The following is a 23,327-nucleotide window of genomic DNA, read 5'->3' as shown; positions in this document are numbered from 1 at the left end:
TAATCTCTCTCCTCCCTATCTAAAACAGAACCCTAACAAGCTGCCTCCTCCCTCTCTCCTCGATCTTTCTTCTCTACCTCTCTTCCCTGATATTTGACTAAAAACCTTAATAGCAAGATTTAATAGGGCTTGAAAAACCCCCAAATCTTCACAAGGTTCAACAACCAATACAGATCTCTGTCACGATTTATGGGTTTAATTTTAATGGGTTTGAAAAACCCCCAAATCTTCACAAGCTTCTTATGTTCTTATGTGCTTTTTCATCTGCTTATGGGTTTAATGGTAATGGCACGATTTGATTTTCTTTACCTCTAAAAACTTCCGCTCTGTCTCTCTCTCTCTCTAGTCTCTAATCTCACACGATGCGATTTGGAGATGAACTAGTTGGAGTAATTTGTAGTCCAGTGGTGATTTCCGGTATGAAGGTGTTGTGATGGTTGTTTGTAGTCCTATCGGTGATGGTTGTTTGTAGTCCTATCGGTGGTGGTTTATGGTCTAGTGATGGTTGTTTGTGGTGTCTTTGGTGGTTGTCTGTGGTGGCGGCGGTCTGTGGTGCCGGTGGTGGTGGTGGTGGTGGTGGTGGTGGTGGTGGTGGTGTGGGGGTGGTGGTGGTGTGGGGGTGTGTGGTGGGAAGATTTTTCTGATTTATGGGGCATAAGGGTCATTCTATACTTTTTCAGATATAGGGCTCTGTTTCAGACTTGTTTTAAAGTCTGAAAAATGTGTGTTCTTTTTCAGCCAATTCAGACATAGACTAATTTCAGCTAAATTTTCAGATGGCCTTCATTTTGAAAAACAAACATCTGAAATCTGAATTGGATCCCAATTCAGATTTCAGATCTGAAAAAATTGAAAAACAAACAGCACCTTACTTGTTTTCCAAGAAGACAAATAATAGAGTTTTAGAAATAATAAATGCCAAGAAGTACTTATTTTATTCTAAATTCACCCAAACTCCAGAACACCCAAACCCGACCCGTGTTGGTCAGGGTCAGACCAACTATTCTCCTCAAGTGGGACTATCGGACTTAAAGGCTTTGGAAGCCATTTATCCAACAATCCCCCACTAAAGGATTACAAAGACTTCTAAATATCGAGCCTAAGTGGCACATGCACTTAAGTGTTCAGTATCTTTCGATTTGAATTGACACATAGTAAAATGAGGCAATAACAAAAAATAAAGCACCCAAGTGAAATTACTCTTGAACTTGGTGATTTTTTGTTGAGACCCTCACAGCACATATGATACCCGGTGACTTTCTACGTTCTCCACGATTTGTTCATGTTCATTTAGTAGACCCTTAACATACCTTGGGTCTATTGAGTTTTTAAGAAGACTGTTGTGTGTCTTCCGTAGAAGGCAACCTTCCACCCTTGGGCTCACGTAGGTGAGTTCCTTAAGTCTACCTCAGTGTAGACATTGACCCCTCTCTCGGGTCATGAAATCATTAAGAACTTTGGTAAGTTCACACTCATCATCATCAGCAGCAGCTATATACCCATATAGTCCGTCTCAATAGGACCACCATTATGGTAATGGATATATCAGCTATCGGTGCATTCATCAAGTCCTTTTCAATAGGACCACCACAAAGGGTTATAAATGCATTAAGAACTTTTACAAGTTCATCCTCACATCAGCATCAACTATGTGTCCATCGAGTCCGTCTCAGTAGGACCGCCATTAAGGTTATGAACTCATTCATCAGTAGGTGCATTCATCAAGTCTGTCTCAATAGGACCACCACAAAGGGTTATGAATGCATTAAGAGCCTCATGTTCAACCTTAGATCCAACTCTGACCTGCTCAGCGAAGCTCTGTACCCAGCAAACTCAGTTCTTGGTTTTCAGAGAGATAATACTTTTCATTGATCTAACTCTATCCAACATCTATGTACATGAATTGTGGTAAAATTGTGGATGCTAAGTGGGGTTTGGATGAGAGGCAAGAAAGAACTACTGTTTCTTGGAATACTATGATAAGTGGGTATTTTCGAAACTGATAGGCTCTCTAGTGACTTTGGATGAAATGATGGATATAAATGTGGGTATTGATCATGCTACTATGGTTTCGATTTTAGACTTGAGACGTGGAGAAGGATTCACGAATTAGTTAAAGACAAGCAATTTGAAGGTCGAATTGCAGTGAGTAATTCACTGGGGAATATGTATTTAAAATGTGGTTCAACTGAGGAAACGAGATCGACCTTTGATGAAATGAGTTCAAGAGATGTGGTATCGTGGACGACTATGATTGGTGGGTATATTTTGAATAATGAATCGAGAAGAGCATTGGTTTTTTGTTATCGAACGCAATTGGATGGTGTAAGACCTAATTCAGTAATTGTTCACAAAGAATATGACTACCGAAAATAATGATTGAGTAATTTGATTTCAATATTTGTAAAACTTATACTTTAGTCAAAATGGTGATTCGCAATAGATTATTTAATTCAGATTATTTAATTCATAATCATGATTTTTTTATGTCAAACATGACCCTAGCATTTTGTTTAAAATAGTGAATTAAGGAAAGAAAATCAATTATCAATTATGAAGGAGGTAAACTCAATTACCAAATATTGTGGAGGGGGTAAACTAAAAAAACCTTAATATTTGAGGGCATTAATACTGTAACGGTTTGAATATTCTACTATTTTACACCACTTTCACTATTCTTGCATAGAGGCGGGCATAATGAGATTGCTCGACCGGAATCACCGTAATTGACTACATTTCACGTTTTAGAATTTTCTTCTGTGTGATACGCTTATAACAGTGATATTGGGTTGCTCATAAAAATACGTTTCCTACTTATAAAATTTATAAGTTTTTTTATTCAAATTTTATCAAATATGAAATATGATATAGGTAGTTGTTAGATGTTGATCGTATAAATATTTTATTAATAGATTTTTTTTCAAATTATTTAAATCTATATCAGTATTTTCAAATTTATTAACTTATAAATATATGACCAAGTAGTTTATTTATAAGTTAAAATAACTATAACTTTATTTCAAATAACTATAACTTTATCAAGTTAAAATATTTATTAGTTAAACAAAGATACTATATATTTATTAAATAAATTTCTTATCGATCGATGATAATCAAAAGTTTAAATCAGTTTATAAATTTAGCTAGATAAAATAACATGATTTATAAAGTTATGGTTATTTAAAAAATCACAATAATTAACTATATTTCGCGTTTTAAAATTTTACTACTTCGTGATAGGCTTACATTTATTGTTGTCTTTAAATTAGTTTATAAATTCAGCTAGATAAAGTAACATAATTTATAAAGTTATAGTTATTTAAAAAATCATAGTGCTATATTTCGAGTTTTAAAATTTTACTACTTCATGATAGGCTTAAAACGGTGATTGTTTGTTGTCTTTAATTAAAAGGGATCAATTTTACAAAAATAGGTTACATAAACTTTAGTTACTTTGATTTTTCATTTAATAGAAATGTAGCTCTGGAATTGAATCATTTCCTTGTATTTGAGAAGAACTTTGAGATTAATAGGCAGGAAGCTTGATCGGTTTTTTTTCATTGCATAAATGCTGGTTTGTTGATCGTAATACATTTCATTTTATACAAATATACATTGCATAAACGCTATTAATGTTGGTTTGTTGATGGACATATGTTCCCGTTAATAAAATTTGTAAGTTTTTTCATTTAAATTTTATTAAATATGCAATATGAGATAGGTAGTTATTAGATGTTGATCGTATAAATATTCGATTAATAGATTTTTTAAATTATTTAAAACTTTATCAGTATTTCAATATTTATTAACTTATAAAGATACTTTATAAATATAAGACTAAATAGTTTATTTTTTTTATTTATATGAGTATTTATTTTTAAATAACTATATATTTATTAAGTTAAGATATGATTCATTAAACAAAGATATTATATATTTATTAAAGAAAATTCTTACCGCAATTGATAATAATAAAGAGTTTAAATAAATAGATAAAATTTGATTATTTATAAAAAACTGAAATAATAAAATTTTAGAAGAAGATAGTCAGAGAAAAAAGATACATATAATAAAAAAAAGGCGTAAAAGTATATGGAGTAAATTAGTTCTAAATGAGGAAATTACCGGAAGTCTAACATTGAATTTAAAAAGAAAAATAAAACAAAATGGACGTTAACAAAAGTAAAATAGTTCTAAAGTTACATACATAGGGTTAGCGTCAGGGGTCTCGAAGACTAGACCTTCGTCTGGATCTGGATCGTCAGCATCTGACGAAGGTTCTGGTTTCCAAACCTCCCGACAAAGGAGTAATAAAGAGAGATTAGAGAGAGAAGAAAAAGGAAGAAGGAAGGAGAAAGAAGAAAAAAAATTAAAGTCGTCGGCTGGAGCCTGGAGATCACCGGTCAGCAACGGTTTGCCGGAAAAGAAGAGAACAAGAGGTGGGTGATAAACACCCTCCTTTAGGTATTGCCTTTAAGCACACTTGGTCAACTTGACCAAGACATAGGTGAAAAATACATTGCTTTTAATAAATTTGGGCATTGCCTATAAAATTTCCAAAAAATAATTGATTTGAAAATTAGGAGTAAAAAGGAGAAATATTGGATTAAAGCGATAGCCAATGAAAAAGTAGGGGCCGAACCAAAATTAGCCTCTAAACCTTAGAGAAGAAACGTGACAAGGAAGTCGGAGGCGTGATCATGCATGCATGCCCGCGGGCCACGGCCACTCTTCACTCCGCAAAACTAAATTTGGGTGTGATTTCATAAAACTGGTTACTTTTATTGGATAAATGGGCTTACTTAACGCGGGTCTGTCCCCACCCGCCCGGAATCTACCCGGAAGAGTGGCCGAGCATAGCATCATTGTTGTATTCTATTTGGGAGCCGAAGGCAAGCTACACTTCCACCTACCTGACCTATACCTTCCATATTGGATTGTGGGGACCAGCCTTCCGGACTGTTATTTGTTTGCTTTGACATCTCAGAGATTTGTGACTTCAAAAGGAACCAACTTGAAAGGACATCACTTTTCCTGACTCACCTAAATGACTTGTATGAGAATGGTTAAGGAGACATTTTCATAAGATTACATTATAAAAACAAATTATAGTGTTAATAACTTGCAAATTATAGTGTTAATAACTTGTTATATAATTGTGCATGTCAATGCTGACAATGTCGCAGAGATACCACACTTTGACTCCCACTGATACACTATTGGTGTCACAACAAGATCACAAATTGTCTAATAGTTGCTTTGTTACGACTTACATAGAAATATTATAAGTGATAGAGTTTATCTTCCTAATTGAGTAGAAAAATAATAGAAAATGCTACAAAAGTGGAGAAGGTTACAAAAGTAAACCTACTTTATACCTAAATAAGAATATACCGTTTATCTAAAATAGAAAAGTCTATCAAGAAATAGAAAGAGAGTTGATTTGAGTATGGAGATAGTTGACGAGACTTTACTTGTAGGCTCTTTTAGCATCGCTTAGTTGAGTAGGAGCTCTTTCAACAACATAAAAAAAGGTCGCGATTTTGGGGCATAAAGAATAATCTCCAGGGAATAAATTCTCTAGGGATTCCATATTTTTCTATACATTCTCGGGGGAATATTATTTTTTAACTCAAAAATTAACTTGATTAAACATTGCCCCCTAATCTTCATCTTCTTCCCTATCACCACCACAACTTTTCACCACCACTATTGCCTCCTCTTCTCTCTCATCTCTTCTCCTCTCTCACTATTACTCTCTCTCTCTCGATCTCTCGCCCTCTATCATTATCTCTCTTTATTGCTCTCACTATCTATGTTTCTCGATCTCTCATTGTTTCTCCCTCAATCTCTCATTGTTTATTGATTGTTCTTTTATTGTTTTTCTCTTTCTCAGTCTCTCAAACAGACACTGATCCAGCAAAGAGAAGTGTTCCCTTCGCCAAAACCGGACCTCGAGGAGGGTTGGCGAAAGCCTTCGAGGATTTCGTGGCCACAAAAGGTTTTGTGGCCCTGACCATTTTGTGGCTACAAAACGTTTCGTGGCTACAAAACATTTCGTGGCTACATTCGTGGGCACGAATTCTGTGATCTCCACAGAGAGATCTATACATACTGCAAGAGAGAGAGGACGAGATAAAGACTGCTAGAAAAAGAGATAAAGACTGCAAGAGAGAAAAAGAAAAAGAGAAACTAATCTACAGAGAGATATGTCTACATCGATAGAGATAAGAGTGATCTACAATGAAATAGAGAGATCTAAAGTGAGAACAACAAAAAGATAGTCAGTGAGAGCGAAAGAGACAGTGAGGGAGAGAGATATGTGGGACATTGGGAGAGAGAAATAGTAAGTATGAGACCGAGAGAGAGAGAGAAAAAGAAGATGAAGATTAGGGGGTAACTTTTTATCAAATTAATTTTTGGATTAAGAGAAGAATATGCCCTCTAAATCAATTTTTATTGACTAATTCTTTATTTCCCGGGGATTTTCTTTTATTCCCAAGAGCTATTTTTTTTAGTAAAATAAAATTCTCGATATTTATCGAATAAAACACAAGGCAATTGCTCTGACCAACCTAATACAATTCTATTTTTTAGGCTAGTTAATACTACTGCCTAATGAAGGCTCTGCTCGGAAGTTTGTGTTTGCATTTTTCTTTGTCTAATAATGATTCGTTTGATTCTGATTTGTGGAAATTTCAAACATTTTGGTTCGACCTATGTAGTTGAAAGGGACGACAGTGGTTTAGTAAAAGTCTTATTTACATTGTTTTTCGTACCCGACTCAAATAGACTATGGCCTTTCCTTTACAAAAAAAACATCAAGTCCAGGGAGCCCCTAACTTGGGACGTAATTTGGAGCTCCCTAGAACCCGTCCAACCTCTTGGGACTAGAAGACAAGGAAAATCTAGAGACAGAGAGTGATTTGGTTTTTGTCTTGTAGTCCAACTAGGTTGGACGGGTGGAGTCCCCAAATTACGGGCTCCCTATATACCTTTTGAAAAGAAAAATAGACTATGGCCTTTCAACAAAAAGAAAATAGTTGTCAACAGTTGGTAGCCCAAGTGTGGTTCCAAGGTGTTGACATAAACTCCAGAAAGCCCTGGAGGTCCCAGGTTCGAATCCCAGAGAAGGTGGAATCTTTGGTTATTTGATTTGGGATTATTAGGGTGTAAATAATGTTGTTGGCTTTTAGGGCATGTTCTAGTTGGGCTATAGGCCCAAGAAAATAGTTTTCAATAAAAAAAAAGAAAAAGATTATGGCCTGAGTCTGTCATTCAAACAAAAATCACAACATTTGGAAATCGACTTGTAATCAGTCATTCAGACCATTCAGATCTGAAACGAAACAAAAAAACACCACTAAAATGCTTATTTCTCTCCACAAGTGTTGGATTAGAGGACTCCAAAGTTTGAAACACAAGAGAACTGTTGGACTCATGAATACCCTATTTCAATTTGTCAAGTTGAATCCAAATTCAAACATATTCAAATCATTCTCTATCCTGAATCAAAATGCAACATCAGCTAGTAATACCAGTTTCACTGTTATTAATTCAAGCAACAATACTACCCAAGCACGTCAACTGTTCGATAAAATGTCTCAAAGAAGTATTCCCCTTTATAACGCCATGATCAAATGTTATGTCCGCAATGAACAACCCAAACAAGCACTTCACTTGTTTATTGAAATGCTTAGTTCAGAACAACAAAAACCTGATCATTATACTTACCCTTTTGTTCTTAAAGCTTGTTCTGATTCATTAATGCTAGATATTGGTTTATCAATTCATTCTAGAGTTTTAATATGTGGGTTTGATTCTGTTTCTTATGTTCAAAATTCTTTACTATCTATGTACATGAATTGTGGTAAAAAGGTGTACGCTAAGTGGGTTTTCGACGAGATGCAAGAAAGAACTATTGTTTCTTGGAATACTATGATAAATGGGTATTTTCGAAATGGATATGCTGACGAAGCTTTAGTGACTTTCGATGAAATGATGGATAGAAATGTGGGTATTGATCATGCTACTGTGGTTTCGGTTTTACCCGTTTGTGCTTATACGAAGGACTTCAGACGTGGGAGAAGGATTCACGGACTAGTTAAAGAGAAAAAATTTGAAGGTCGAACTGCAGTGAGTAATTCATTGGTGGATATGTATTTAAAATGCGGTTCAATTGAGGAAGCGAGATCAATCTTTGATGAAATGAGTTCAAGAGATGTGGTATCGTGGACGACTATGATCGGTGGATATATTTTGAATAATGAATCAAGAAAAGCATTGGGTCTTTGTTATCAAATGCAATTGGATGGTGTAAGACCTAATTCAGTAACTGTGGCTTCTTTGCTCTCAGCTTGTTCAAGTTTGAGTTTTCTCAAGTATGGGAAATCGATTCATGGTTGGGTAATAAGATGCAGACTTGAATCTGACGTGCTAGTCGAGACTGCTTTAATTGATTTATATGCAAAATGCAACTCCATAGGTCTAAGTTCTCGAATGTTTGAACAAACATCCAAAAAAAGAACAGTTCCGTGGAACGCTGTCATATCAGGTTATGTTCATAATGGGTGTTCAAGGAAAGCAATTGAACTTTTCAAACAAATGTTAGTGGAAGCAGTAGATCCTGATGCTGCAACTTTGATAAGCCTTCTTCCTGCTTTTTCGAATCTTGCCGATTTACAACAAGCCAAGAACATACATTGTTATCTCATAACATCTGGATTTCATCCAAGAATTGAAACTTCTACTGGGTTGATCGATATCTATTCAAAATGTGGAAGCTTAGAATTTGCGCATGAGCTTTTCAACGATATACCCCGAAAAGATCAAGATATCTTCTCATGGAGTGTGATCATATCCGGGTATGGAATGCACGGACACGGTGAGACTGCAATTTCTCTTTTCGATCAGATGATAAAGTCTGGGATGATCCCAAATGAAGTTACTTTCACTTCTATTTTGCAAGCTTGCAGCCATGGAGGTCTAGTTGACGAGGGTCGTCGATTGTTCAGAAGAATGGTAGAAGATTATCGAATTAAACCTCGTTCAGACCATTATACTTGTATTGTTGATCTTCTTGGTCGTGCGGGTCGATTAAAGGAAGCTTATTTTCTAATCAAGTCAATGCCGTTCGAAATAAACCGAGCTGCTTGGGGAGCATTATTAGGGGCTTGTGTGATTTATGAAGATGTTGAACTAGGAGAAATGGCAGCAAACAAGCTTTTTGAACTAGAACCAGAAAATACAGGAAATTATGTGTTGTTATCAAAGATCTATGCAGCAGTTGGAAGGTGGGAAGACGCTGAAAACGTGCGGAATATGATGTCGAATATGGGGTTGAGAAAAACACCAGGCTGCAGCTTGATTGAAGTTAGAGATGGAGTAATCTTATCGAGTTAATGACACGACGGGCCTAGCCCATGCCCAATTGTATTATGAGGTTAAGGAAAATGTCGTGCTGCATCTTTTCGAGTTAATTACAGGATGACCCAAGCCTGGGCTCGACAGAACTTGGGCGTTGGAATACCGAGGTGCAGCATGATTGAAGTTAGAGACGAACCCAATAGAGGGAGTTTGGGTTAAGGTCGACCAACGAGGTCCGGTTGGGCTTTGCCGTGTCATGGAATGTTTAGTCTTTCGTGAATGAAAGGGAATACTTGACAAGAAAAGGAGGGCTGGTGGAAATGTCACAGCCCAGTGGTCTGGGTTTTTGACAGACTGGCAAGAACAAAACTGTGCTCATAAAACTTGCTAGGCTTCAACAAGTAAGATCCAAGGAACTATTGTATCTTATTCAGATCTGACTTGATTTTGACCAAATCATCAGTATAGACAAGTATGTGAAATTTACAGTGCCCCCTAGCTAGTAGTCCTATGATATGACACTCACAGACCTCAAAATGGGTGCCACATCCTACCTAGTGTTCTTGTCTTGGGTTGTTTGTCGGCAAGGGGTAAAGTTTTTTTTTTTTTTTGAACTGGCAAGGGTTAAAGTTGATATTCAACTTTTACTTTTTCAATGAAATTGGTGTTGAAACAAATATTGTTAATCTGTACATGGTTACTCAACAAAGTCACAACTTTTGGCCGACAGTCTTTAGTAACTTGTATTTTCGATGTTCTTTTTTTTATTTCTCATCAAACAAATGCAATAGCTTGAGGGAATTCTTTCACTTGTGATGGACAATTCACTGGTCAGTGGTGGATCTTGTCACTTACAAGTGTTACACAATAATTTAACATGGATTACAAAGGGTAATTAGACCGTGACACTACTTAACACGTGACTAGCAAGAATCTTAACTTCAATGATCCGTTTGATCAGAAATATAACTGGTGAAAGTTAATTTCTTTCATACATTATTTGATTGATGACATATTATACCCATGACATTGTTAAAAAGAGAAATCTACTTCCGTCTAAAACATGAATCCTCATATATTAGTAGTGTACCGCGGCCCTTAAGTCATAATAAAAAAAAGTTTAACAAAACCCTCCTAATTGCAATGCTATCCACAAAATCAATCTTCAACCCTAATACACCTCAAAATTAGGTTAAAAATTTGAATGTTGTTAATCCACTCATTTCTCTCTTTTTGCTCCCAACCCAATCACTCACTTAAAGGCTCTAATCAAGTCTTTCCCCCCTTAATTTTCTCCCCCTTTCTCTCTCTCTCTCTAAAGACCAAAACACGTTTTCAGTCTTTTGACTAAAAACACTCTCCTTTCTCTCTACTCTCTCTCTCTAAACACTTTTCCTCTAATCATTCCCACCAAAACTGATCAAAGATTCTGTCGTCCATTGATCAAAGTTTCAATCTTCAATCTCTCTTTCTCTCTCTAGAATCAATCAATCAAGAAGAAAAAGGAGCAATTTTTATTAATGGAGTTTTCTCCCAATGGGAGATATAAAGGAAGAAGAAGAGGATATTTTGATTAATCACTACCATTATCGTTCATACTGATAATATCAATCAAAACCCTAGTTTCATTATCAAATGCCGTATCGAGGAAGATCCAAAAATTTGAATACGAGTAGGAAAATACAAAAGAGAAAGAGATCTACTGGTAATTATCTTGCTTCAATCGACTTTGATTCTCATTCTGATTCACCTTCTCGATCTGATGGTGATCTTCGTGGGAATTTCCGGTGGATCTTATTCTCAATGGGGGATTTCAAGTAGTAATCATAGTAATAGAGATATTGTTGTTTCATTGAGAAGGAGAAGAAGACAATGCAGGTTCATTTATCACCTAGCATGAAAACCCTAACGATCTCTAGTATCAATAACAATAATAATGGAGGGTTACTTGACTCTATGAAGATCAAAGTCGCAGCTCGTCATGTCTCTTATAGGACTCTTTTTTATACTGTTCTTATTCTCGCTTTTCTATTACCTTTCGTTTTCATTCTCACTGCTGTTGTTACCCTAGAAGGAGTTGATAACTGTTCTTCCCTTGGTATGATTTCTCCTCACCTTCTTCATTCTCTTTTACAACTTTCCCCAATTACATAATTTTTTGATTAATTTTTGTGGGTGGGTATTATTTTGTTTGATTTGATTCAAATTCTTCTCAACATATATGATTTAAGCTCAATTTTGACTTCAAAATTGAATCTTGTTAGGGATTTCTTATCTGAATCTGAATTGGTATAGAAAATGTAGTTCTAGTTTGTAATTTTAGATTGTACATTAAATTTCAGCTTTGATTTTGATGTAGCTTTGATATGGGTTATGGGTAGGGTTATTATCAGAGCAGAAAACTTTTAAAGTCTGAGACTCTGAAAGTAAATTGTGCCACGAATGTAGTTAATATATAGGATCTGAAAAAGAACAAACTTGATTTAAATCGGGTAATTTAGGTCACGATTCTATATCGTGTGTTTTCTGACTCCACGCTCGTAATTGGTAGCCGAGATGGCTTGGTTTAACTTATGCTTAGGGTGGTCTACTTCTTCTTTAGGAATTTTAATTCTCGATTCTGTCGTTTCAGTATATTATCTTTCTTCCCTTCGAGGGGTTTGGTTCTATGTCATAGCTTCATTAGTTCATTAAGAATTTTTTGCTGGGTTGTTGGTGTTATATATCATTTCGGTTGAGTTGTAACCTTTTTGGGTGTGCTTTTTCTGGTGAACTTCTTTTCTTTTCTCGCTTGATCAATAAAAAACTTCATTGTTTCTTCCTATTCATGTGTTTGTGCTTTCCGAAATCTAAGTATTTTATCAGTTCACAGTTGATTGCTTTGATGGCGGAATCATTACATGATTTTTGCTGTGTCTTTCATTATGTACTTCAGATTGCTTGGGAAGGCGATTGGGACCAAGATTTCTTCGTAGGGGAGACGATTCAGTGGTAAAGATCCGTTCTTATTGCATGTTTGATTTGATTGTGAAGGAATTTTTCTACTGGTAGTAGAGGAGTCTATTTTGTGATTATATGGTTTTTTTGGTTATGCAGAAACTTGTTGAAGATATATACAAGATTCTCAACCAAGTAAACTCTGAGAAAATTCCACATGACTTAGAGTTACCAGAGTCATTCAGTGAACTTGTTTCTGAAATGAAAAACAACCAGTATGATGCCAAGACATTTGCTCTCAAATTAAAGGCAATGGTATGTTACTGAAATAATATAGCAATAAACTAATATTCTGATGATTTTTACAATTCGGCTCTACTTTAATTGTTGCAGATTGAATCTAGAGGTCCTGTCTTCCAATTTAATTTCATCTGTTTTAATCTGCATTTCCTCTGTCATTCTATACTACATTCTTCTGTGCATAGTTCATCGTTAAAGTAAGTTTTTGTTAAAGTACTTATAGCGTCAACCCAAATTATGCGGGCTGGGTGTCACAATGATTATTGACAGCAGAATAGGACATAAGAAAAAGAGAGAGAACAAGTTACTTTATAAGTTGAGTACAGCCTCCAATTCCACAAAAAAAGATTTTTGATAATTGAAGTCTATGATCAAGATGCCTAAGACACTAACTGTCTGAATGTGGCCTGTTGGAGCTCCAAAGCGACAAATATAGGGAATTAGAAGAAAAGAAGAGACCACTAGGAAGGGTTTACTTTTTTTTGGATGGGACATTCTACCTAAAGAGCTGATATTTCCTTATAGTTATAAGTTCTATGGTGGTGGGACAATTTACTAGCAATACTAAGGGATTCTCTTATTTTTCTTATTTTATTTTTTATCTTTTGAGGTAGTCGTGCGGCTCTCTAATTCCTAAACATTCTCAATTTTCTGTGATCATCTTTGTGCTGTAAAGAATTTTTCTACTCGTATTAACTTCTATTTTTGTTCATGATCCAAGGAAGATGAGAAGAATTTGTTATTTGGCATAAAATGCAACCTCATTTACATTGGTCTTGAGGTCCCTTTTTACGTGGACTGAGTATAGCTTCCCCGTAATTAATTTTCTACTTTGAAGAATCTTTGTGGGAACTCAGCTTGTAGCACTGAATATTACCATCACATGACATCATGCTGAGTGTTGGAAAACAAACTAGTATTAATTTGTGCTATTGTAGGTCATGAAAAGTATTTATATACTTGTGTGTGTGTTTGTGCATGTGCATAGTTGTGCCGTAGTAGATTTATACGTAAAACAATTCATCAGAAGTAAATGTAGTAAATGTAAGATCAACTTGTTCTTTTCGCTCCTCAACAAAAAAAAAAAAAAACTTGTTCTTTTCGCAAGTTACCCGATTTAGCTAAAAAAGCATGTAACCGTTGCTTCGTTTGTATCTACCAAAACATGTTTATGCAGATGGACAAATTTGACGATGAGGTCAGGGCATCTAAGTTTGCGGAGCTAACGAACAAGCATTTTGCAGCTACCGCTATTCCAAAGGGCATCCATTGTCTATCTTTGCGTTTGACCGATGAATACTCTTCCAATGCTCATGCCCGTAAACAGTTGCCATCTCCCGAGTTACTCCCTTTGCTTTACGACAACTCCTTCTACCACTTTGTAGTCTCCACAGATAATATCTTGGCAGCTTCTGTCGTGGTGACTTCCATGGTTCAGTCATTTTTAAGGCCAGACAGAATCATCTTCCATGTCATCACTGACAAGAAGACTTATGCCGGAATGCATTCATGGTTCGCGTTAAACCCTCTCTCTCCTGCCATTGTTGAGGTGAAAGGTGTTCATCAATTTGATTGGTTAACAAGAGAAAATGTGCCTGTTCTTGAAGCTGTAGAAAATCAGCATGGCATCAGAAACTATTACCATGGAAACCACATTGCTGGAGCTAATCTCAATGAGACGACTCCTCGAACATTTGCTTCAAGATTGCAGGCTAGAAGTCCAAAGTATATTTCATTACTCAATCATCTTCGAATATACCTCCCAGAGGTAACCCGTTGCTACCCGAATAATTTATGTTCGTAATATCGTATAGTTGGACTTGGATGTTTAAAATGTTGTTACGCCTTCACCAGAACTTGTGAGTACTAGCGGTAATAGCATGACATAGTTAAATTAGTATGGCTAGTATGTCTGAGGGCGAGTTTTGGTAATATTTTGAATATTAAAATTGCTCCCAAGTAATTGAGGATCAGAAAATAAAACAAAAAGAACATGAAGGAGATGTGACAATCGGCAAGTTCAACTTTCTTTCAAATGTTGTGCTGGTCTGTGAAACTTTATCATGAGCTAGGATTATGCTATTTTTGTAGTTTTACCGGTCTTTTTGCAAAGATATGCTGATAATCAGCTTCTTCTGGGTGTGAACAGCTCTTCCCACATCTCGAGAAGGTAGTTTTTCTGGACGATGATGTTGTAGTTCAGCGTGATTTATCACCTCTATGGAATATCGATCTTGGTGGCAAAGTTAATGGAGCCGTAGAGACATGTGAAGGGGATGATGATTGGGTGATGTCGAAGCGGTTCAGAAACTACTTCAACTTTTCACATCCTATGATAGTAAAAAATTTAAACCCCGATGAATGTGCATGGGCCTATGGAATGAACATATTCGATCTCCGTGCATGGAGGAAGACTAATATAAGGGAGACATATCATGCTTGGCTGAAAGAGGTAAATTTTTTCACATAAATGTTGCATGTTCTGGGATGGTCTCCAGTGATAATTGCCAAACTAAGAATAACGTTATGAACTGAATACGCTAAAAAGGCAAATTTGGTAAGGCCACTTGACAGTTAAATATGCAAAAAAAGGAAATGGTAGGATACTAAGTACAATTTTCCCAATTATATATGATGTGAACGAACAAATTGACCTTGTTATTAGGAGGGGACTTCTAGATCTTTGCAGTGCTATCTTATCACTTGAATAAATCCTCGGCGACAGGATGTCTTGGGTTTGTTCATTAGTCATTAGCCTTACACATGCATAAAGAAGATTGATCTCCGAAAATTTGGTTTATATATCTAGCCAATGATAAGTTAGCAGACCTAGTTCTCTTGGCAGAGATCTCCGTTTGATATTATTTGGGTCACTCACTGAAGCTCTACTTATCTCACATATGATTTATCCGATTACTGAAACTAGATAATTATCTTTTGTTGCAGAATCTGAAGTCGAACTTAACATTATGGAAGCTTGGAACATTACCACCTGCTCTAATTGCTTTCAAAGATCATGTTCAACCAATTGATCCATCTTGGCATATGCTAGGCTTAGGGTACCAGAGTAAAACTGACATCAAAGCAGTGAAGAAAGCTGCAGTTATTCACTACAATGGCCAATGTAAACCATGGCTAGAAATCGGCTACGAACATCTCCGACCTTTTTGGACTCAGTATGTCAACTACTCAAATGACTTCGTAAGAAACTGTCACATCTTGGAATAGTAGCCTGATCAAACGGAAGACAAAGAAAAGAAATCGATCTATCACCGAGAGAAAATTACACCGGAACAGGTTAGATTCAATTTTTTGACGCTGAATTTTTGCAAGATTAGTTCGAGGAAAAAGGAAAAAAAAGAATTGCGATACGGGTAATGCTCTATCAACTCTGATGTTCCTGTAACATAAGGAAAAGAATTGGCAGCTGCAAGGTTACCCGATGGGCACGAAATATATTCTTCCAATCTGTATAATATAGCAATCAGAGAAGAGATGCAGTTTCCTTTGTCTTCCCTAGGGGATGGGTTAGTCTTACAGTTCAAGGTTAGCCCTATGGCCTGAAGGGCACTAAAGGGTTGCCCAAATTTTCTTTTTAAAATTCTATATATTCTTACTTACACTCCATTAAAACCTAGTCTGTGTCTGTGAGGCCTTCATGAAGATGAGGCTGATTTTAATTCTTTTTTTATGAGTTAATTAGGAATTTTGTAACCTTATTCTATATCTTCTTACCTTATGAAAAGCGAAATTAGTTATTTTTTCCTTTTTAACTCATGTTATTAATTTTAGTCTTGGATGAATGATACTTTTCGACGTGATATAATGTGCATGGCGAGAATGTCATTATGTGAAAAGCAGACGCAACGAGTCTATCAACCATATGGCGAAAATGAGAACTTTATAAATAACATTCACAACGATGTGAAAACACGACACTGACCTGAGCCTGCGATTTCTTTCTGTTCTCGAATGTTAAGGCATTTGTCTAAGTTTAAAGGAAACCTAGTTTGTATTTCTTAGACCTTGGGTTGTCATCAAAGTTTTCATATTCTCAGTTGTTTAGGAAAGAGATGAATATAAGGATATGAATAGTGTATAAGCCCAGTTGGAGAAAGTCAACCTTTTGATTTTGTAATTAGGATTTGGATTTTGTGTTGGGAAGGAAATTAGGGTTACATTTTGAATAAGATTGTGCAGGGTAGTGATGTTGATTTCATGTTAAAAAATTGGTCAAATAACAATGAGTCATGCTCCAAGTCAGGACTTTCTTCTTTATATTAATGGAGTAAATCTCAATCATTCTATTCTTCAACATGAGAATGAATAAACAATCTCCATCATGTAAAGATAATCTCCCTAGAATATAGGGCAAAGAATAATATTGCACCTTAAAAAATATTCTCCTTCGTTTTTCTTTTACATCTTTTCCTAAAGCTAATATGTAACTCTTAGTAACCATTCTAACTAAAGATTGTTTGACATCTTACACGTGACTTTCGAAGCATTTCATCAATGTAGAAGGAAAACTTACTAGCTATATATTTGTTTTTTCAGTAGTTACCACGTGAATATTTCACTCTTCAATGTACTTATAGAATTTTTGTAGAATACTAATAAATTCTAAGCCATTCTTTCGATAAATGTAGTTTTTAGGTATTTATGTTTGACGAGGATCTATCTGTTGCAAAAGAGGAAAGAAAAGACGTTGCCCTACTAAAAGTTACTATATAAAAAGAAAAACGTTCTTTCGAAATCCAAAAAAGTTAGTGTAACTTATAGTAAAAATTGTAAATGACACTCGTGTCAACTTTATCATCTTAGCTTCAACACGAAGAATAAAGAGTAACTTTATTACGACTCGAGTTGTCAGGCTTTCTTAATTTGAATTGTCTAGAGAAATTTTGCGTACTTCGGTCCATTTGACACCACTAGTACATGGAAAGAGCTAAAAAAAAAAAACAAACAAAGTAGAAGCAAAATTTGAATGAGTAGTTAGTTGGGGGGTAAACATTAATTTGTCAGTTAGGTTAATTAGGTCTAAGTAGTGAAATTTCATGAAGAAAATGAATGTCATTTACTTAGATAATCAGGGGTAAATCCGTAAAATTAAACTAATCTCTTTGCTGTCAATAATTTTAGTCTTTTTACTTAAAAAACAATCACCACCTTCTTCTCTGACTGTTTCTTCCTCCTCCTCCTCTTCCCCCATTTCAACCCTAAATAATGAATTTCCCTGACTTCAACTTTCCTCCGGAAACCCTAACCTAAACCTTCACTACTCTGGGTTTTTAGGGTTTAACGATTACGTTCTGTTCCACTCTTGGCTGAGCTCGGATTATATATGTGTCTTGGTCATCTCCTTCTCATATAATGTAGGCAAATTTAGGTAAAATTCAATCTTCTTTTCTACTTTTATGGATGATTTTGCGTTCACAATTCTGATTTTTCTGTTTTGCCCAAACGTTTTTTTTTGTGAAATTTTTAACTTTTTGATTGAAATTTTTTGCTGAATTTTCAGGGTTTATGAAAATGAATACAAGTTGAGGATCTTATAGTTTCTGGGTCGTTACATTTTTGTATGATCATTTGGTGATGGAAGGTAGTAGTGAAGCTTCTGATGATCAGGGTTCTGGGTGGTTTGAAGTTAAAAAGGTCTTCCCTTGTTCTCATTAGTTTTCATAATTGTTATCGTTAATTAGCTTTCGGTTTCGTAAATATGGATTTTTTGTGTTTGTGTTATTGATTTGATTGAAGAAACTAAGGTATAATACAAATAGATAAAAATGATTAAGTGCATCGACAATCACTATAAACTGTACAATTTGATGGTTAGACTTTGTTCCCCCTTTCGGTTCTCAGTCTAGAAATTGGGTGGAAGATCACTTGGTATCTATTTTTCTACCAATAGTCGCGGTCCTAGTAAACCCTAAACCAGCTTTTTGGCATGCTTTTTGGGTCTGCCGAAAATTGTGCTGTGGAATTGGAAATTTTGGTAGTCAAGAGGAAAGGCAGAAGATTGATGTTGAATTGTAAAATAACATGTTAACATTGGGCGAAAAATTATATGGTTGCCCACAAACCTATTGGCCAAAGAGTGGTCGAATGATGCTGTTTAACTAGGTCAAAATAGATAGTTTAGGAAAAGAGAAAATTTTGCATAGTTTCCAGATAATTATATTTCAATTCAATTTGTTCACCTTCTCCTTTATCTTAGATGGTTATGTTATTTAGATTATTGAGTACTAACACATCTTTGCTAGTTATTTTCGTTCTCCCAAAATGGTTTCTTTCAGAAACATTGTTCATCTTGTAGTTGTATTTCCCTGAAAAAAATCACACCAAAACCTATTCTAGGTACGACATTTGTTCATGGCTTATGTTTAAGTACCATGTTGTTTGTCTTAGCTACCACAGGGCCTTCTCTTTATCCTTTTTACACTTTGGCTGCTATAGTTTTCACTTTTAAATGTGTTAATGTAGTTATGCATGTTGAAGAGTACATGGATTTAGTCTTTCATTAGGTTTTCTCGTCTATTTCAATATTATAGTAGAACTGGGCTTTTTCAAGGAGACATGTTGGATAATTATGATTTTTTGTGCTCCATGTGTTTCAAACTGACTTCTTTGAAACCAAAATTTGTTCACCTTCCTGATTTTTTTTAGTTAAGAAGGTTACTTACTTTATAAGTATAGATTAAGAAGCTTGTTTCTATTTACTTAATTAGACGATTAAGAAATCTGATGGCGTGATTAAATTCTCTGGATGTTATTGTACAGAAACATAGATCTAGCTCAAAGTACTCCATACGAGGTTTAGTTGGTGGGTTTCCGAACAGACGCTCTTCTGATTTTCCCCTCAATCAATCTTCAGCTAGTGCACGAAAAGGAAATTTACATACCAAACAGGGCTACAAAAATTCTCAAGGTGGTCAAGAATATGCAGGAACACATACAAATGGCGAAAACTGCAGGTCAGTTTCAAAAGCAAAGAATGACGTTAATAGCCCGAAAAAACTTATAGTTAATGAAGCTGGTGAACTTCCCGAATCACCTTCAGGTAGATCCAAAATTAGTATAGGCTTACAGGGACAAACAGGAAATGTTCAGGAAGTTATTCAAGAGGAGAAGTCAACCCAGGCAAGTGGTCAAAGTTGCAGTTCGGTCTCAAAATTAGAAAAGGATGTCGATTGCCCTGAAAAATGTGTAGTTAATCAAGCTTGTGAACTTCCCAAATCACCTTCAAGTAGATCCCAGAATACTATAGACTCAAATGGAAATGCAGGAAACATTCAGGAAGTCACTCAAAAGGAAAAGTTGATTATTCCCAAAATTAAGTGGGGTGATCTGGAAGATGATGCCTTAGTTTTGCGTTCTGAAAATCGTAATCAGGCTGAAATTAAATTTGGTAATCTTGGAGATGATAATCCGGTGATGCTCAACCTGTCCAGAGATGCCGCTGACTCAGTATCTTCTGATCCATGTATTCCCTTTCAACAGGACAAAGCAGTGGTAATATCGCTAGAGTCAGAACATATTCATTCTGGTATACCTTCATCAGCTGTGAGTGAAAAGACAATTGAGGAGAACTTTAAAGGAATCAACTGTATATCTTCCAATTATGTGGGATTATCAGATTTAGGTGAAAAAATGGTTAGTCCAAATGAGGCTGGCTCTTCTGAAGAAATTTGCCATGAACACATCTTGCCGACTGGCAGTGCTTCAGATGGTTTGACCTCTAACAACCCAGTTGGTGAAATTGGTCTCTCTTCCTATGCTAATGAGGTTACTATAGTTGCGACAAATCAGGGTACGGAGGATAAGTTCGAGGATGGTTGCCCAGGGATTCCTGAGATAAAAGCAAATAGGGTGTCAGGAGTAGTTTTGTGTGGCGCAGATTCCGTTTTACCTTCAGTTGTGAAGACTAGTTCTGAAGCTTCTGATGATGTGCCTGGAAGTTCTGCTATTGAAGACTTGAACGAGTCACCTGATGGTATGTTAAATATGAATACGTCGAAAATCCAGTATACGAACCCTCTGGGAGAAGGCGAATCAGGTGAAAGCAAAGAAAGGTTTAGGGAAAGACTTTGGTGTTTCCTCTTTGAAAATCTTAATAGAGCAGTCGATGAACTTTATCTTCTTTGTGAACTGGAAAGTGACTTCGAGCAGACAAATGAAGCTATTCTTGTTCTTGAAGAAGCTAGGTCAGATTTCACAGAACTAAAATCTAGAGTTCAAGGATTTGAGGAAGTTAAAAAGGCCTATTCGCAAACTTCTGTAGATGGGCCACCGGTCAATCTGAAGACTGACCATCGCAGACCGCATTCTCTCTCCTGGGAGGTTAGACGAATACTTCTTTTCCTTTACTAGAATATGCTGAAAACACTACTATCATTAATCTCTTCAGTTGTTGCCGGTAAGCCAAATAAGAGATCACTGTTTGCATGCTTAATTCAATGACGGAGATCTGGAAACTACGATGTATAAATTTATATATATATATATATATATATATATATATATTTATACATATATAATTAAGTCTCTACTTCAGGCTACAAGTTAAGAATTTGGGAGGTCCTTCGCCATGTGTCACGTATTAGGACAGCAGTTGTCACCTGTCTTACAGTACTTAGAAATATATGCTTGTAACTTTCTCAATTGCTTCATATACATAGTTACTAATGTCTGAATGCAGGTTAGGAGAATGACATCTTCACCTCACAGAGCTGAGATCCTTTCTTCATCACTTGAAGCCTTCAAGAAAATACAGAACGAGAGAGCTAGCATGAATCCGGTTCGCAATAATTCTACGAAGGATAATGGTTGTGATAATTTAACGAAGAAGTCAGATGGAAGAGGTAATGCAATGGAAGCATTAGCTAAATCCAGGAGAAAGAGCAGAGTTTCGGACATTGGTCAGCGAAACATGAGTGGACATAAACGGAATGTGGATGGAGGAAGGTCAGGCAAAGTGGCAATTGGACAAAATAACAACCATGGTCCTAATACATCTCAGATGTCTTCGAAGGATAGCTGTGCTGCTGGAAAGTACAGTGAAGAGCCTCGTGGATCAGCTTCTGACTCGAGGAAGCAAGTTCCTAATAAGGAAAGAGTGCTGACAGATATTAAAGCTGAGAAAAACCTGAAACTTAGGGATCTACCGAAAAGGCAAATTCGTCTTCCCGAGAGGGAGAAGGAAAGAGAAACTGAAAAGAAGACCACAGCATCATCAAAGTTCATGGACGCCTGGAAGGAGAAGAGGAACTGGGAGGACATACTTGCGTCTCCACTGCGAGGTTCTTCTCGAGTCTCATATTCCCCTGGGATGAGCAGGAAAAGTGCGGAGCGTGCACGTGTTTTACACGATAAACTAATGTCTCCTAACAAGAAGAAAAAAAATGCAGTGAATTTGAAAAAGGAAGCAGAAGAGAAGCATGCACGGGCAATGAGGATTAGGAGTGATTTAGAGAATGAGAAAGTTCAAAAACAGCGAACAAGAGAGAAATTAAGCCGTGTTAATGAGTGGCAGGCTGATCGCACTATGAAATTGCGAGAGGGAATGCACGCTCGTCATCAACGTGGTGAATCACGGCATGAAGCTTATCTGGCTGAAGTTGTAAGAAGAGCTGGTGATGAAAGTAGTAAAGTTAATGAAGTTCGATTCATTACTTCCTTGAATGAAGAAAATAAAAAGCTTATCTTGCGGCAAAAACTTCAAGATTCAGAGCTGAGGAGAGCTGAAAAGCTGCAGATTATAAAGAGCAAACAGAAAGAGGAAATGGCAAGAGAAGAAGCCGTATTAGAACGTGGGAGGCTTCTTCAGGCCGAAAAGTTGCAACGCCTCGCTGAGATACAAAGGAGGAAAGAGGAGGCTCAAGTAAGAAGAGAAGAAGAACGCAAGGCTTCCAGTGCAGCCCGTGAGGCAAAAGCAGTAGAACAACAACGTAAAAAAGAAGTTAGGGCGAAAGCTCAACAAGAGGAAGCCGAACTCTTAGCCCAGAAGTTAGCAGAGAGACTTAGTGAAAGTGAACAGCGTCGGAAGTTCTACCTGGAACAAATACGGGAGAGAGCCTCCATGGATTTCAGAGACCAATCATCGCCTTTATTGCGCCGTTCTCTGAACAAGGAGGGCCTGGGGAGATCAATATCGACAAGTAACATTGAAGATTATCAGGCAAGCAGCATTTCAGGTGTAGGAAGTTCTGCTCTAGGAACTGGCAGTACTTCCGTGCAGCATTCACTTAAGCGAAAGATTAAAAAAATTAGGCAAAGGCTTATGGCTCTGAAATATGAATTGCCCGAGCCTCCATTTATTGCTGAAAATACAGGCGTTGGATACAGAGCTCTTGTGGGAACTGCAAGAGCCAAAATTGGAAGATGGCTTCAGGAGCTTCAGAGGCTTCGACAAGCCAGAAAAGAAGGGGCTGCAAGTATAGGATTAATAGTGGGCGACATGATCAAGGTACCTGTTCCCGTTACTATTATAATTTTGTTCGAGTACTATCCTGTACCCTGTCTATAACCAGCTAGTACACTGGAATCCTCATCTCAAATTTTCATTCAGTTATACAATAATGCTTAGTGTACTTTCTCAATAGAAACTAGGAGAGATTGACACCACTTTTCTGTTTACTCCTATTATTTCTAGCACATGCACCATCAGTGGCTGTACACTTCGAGCAGTTCTTTTTGGCACCCAATCTACATAATATTTTTTAGAA

General features: G+C 36.4%; 3 protein-coding genes across 5 annotated transcripts in view; all 3 read left to right on the top strand.

The window, feature by feature from the left end:
• The first annotated feature begins 6,659 nt into the window (after positions 1 to 6,659).
• On the top strand, positions 6,660 to 10,095 carry LOC147563251 (pentatricopeptide repeat-containing protein At5g39350-like). 2 transcript variants are annotated; one of them, XM_086635769.1, is made up of 3 exons: positions 6,660 to 6,775; positions 7,252 to 8,884; positions 8,976 to 10,095. In XM_086635769.1, the coding sequence occupies exons 2-3, from the start codon at positions 7,369 to 7,371 to the stop codon at positions 8,987 to 8,989; spliced, it is 1,530 nt and encodes a 509-aa protein (XP_086491895.1). In that variant the 5' UTR covers positions 6,660 to 6,775; positions 7,252 to 7,368; the 3' UTR covers positions 8,990 to 10,095. The 2 variants fall into 2 exon arrangements, with proteins under 2 accessions (XP_086491895.1, XP_086491893.1); XM_086635767.1 differs by having other exon boundaries at positions 7,252 to 10,095.
• Positions 10,096 to 10,502: 407 nt separating this feature from the next.
• LOC147563250 (putative galacturonosyltransferase 14) lies at positions 10,503 to 16,376 on the top strand. Its single transcript, XM_086635868.1, has 6 exons — positions 10,503 to 11,464; positions 12,302 to 12,357; positions 12,463 to 12,618; positions 13,781 to 14,371; positions 14,753 to 15,055; positions 15,550 to 16,376. Exons 1-6 carry the CDS (start codon positions 11,239 to 11,241, stop codon positions 15,829 to 15,831), a joined length of 1,614 nt encoding a protein of 537 aa, XP_086491994.1. The 5' UTR covers positions 10,503 to 11,238; the 3' UTR covers positions 15,832 to 16,376.
• A 1,190-nt stretch (positions 16,377 to 17,566) lies between these two features.
• Positions 17,567 to 23,327, top strand: part of LOC147563249 (uncharacterized) — a 9,506-nt gene continuing 3,745 nt past the window's right edge. The window contains exons 1-4 of one of the 2 annotated variants that reach the window (XM_086635821.1): positions 17,567 to 17,992; positions 18,125 to 18,258; positions 19,384 to 20,943; positions 21,302 to 23,068. In XM_086635821.1, the coding sequence (XP_086491947.1) occupies positions 18,199 to 18,258; positions 19,384 to 20,943; positions 21,302 to 23,068 (3,387 nt within the window). In that variant the 5' untranslated portion in view covers positions 17,567 to 17,992; positions 18,125 to 18,198. The remainder of the gene's footprint in view (positions 17,993 to 18,124; positions 18,259 to 19,383; positions 20,944 to 21,301; positions 23,069 to 23,327) is intronic. The other variant, XM_086635824.1, reaches the window with a different exon arrangement.

Source organism: Eschscholzia californica, unplaced genomic scaffold (assembly GCF_041429995.1).
Source record: "Eschscholzia californica isolate CP2 unplaced genomic scaffold, dmEscCali1.0.p SCAF_1, whole genome shotgun sequence".
Lineage (NCBI taxonomy): Eukaryota > Viridiplantae > Streptophyta > Magnoliopsida > Ranunculales > Papaveraceae > Eschscholzia > Eschscholzia californica.
Note: the sequence above shows the minus strand (reverse complement) of the source record. Positions and strands in the feature narration are given on the sequence as shown.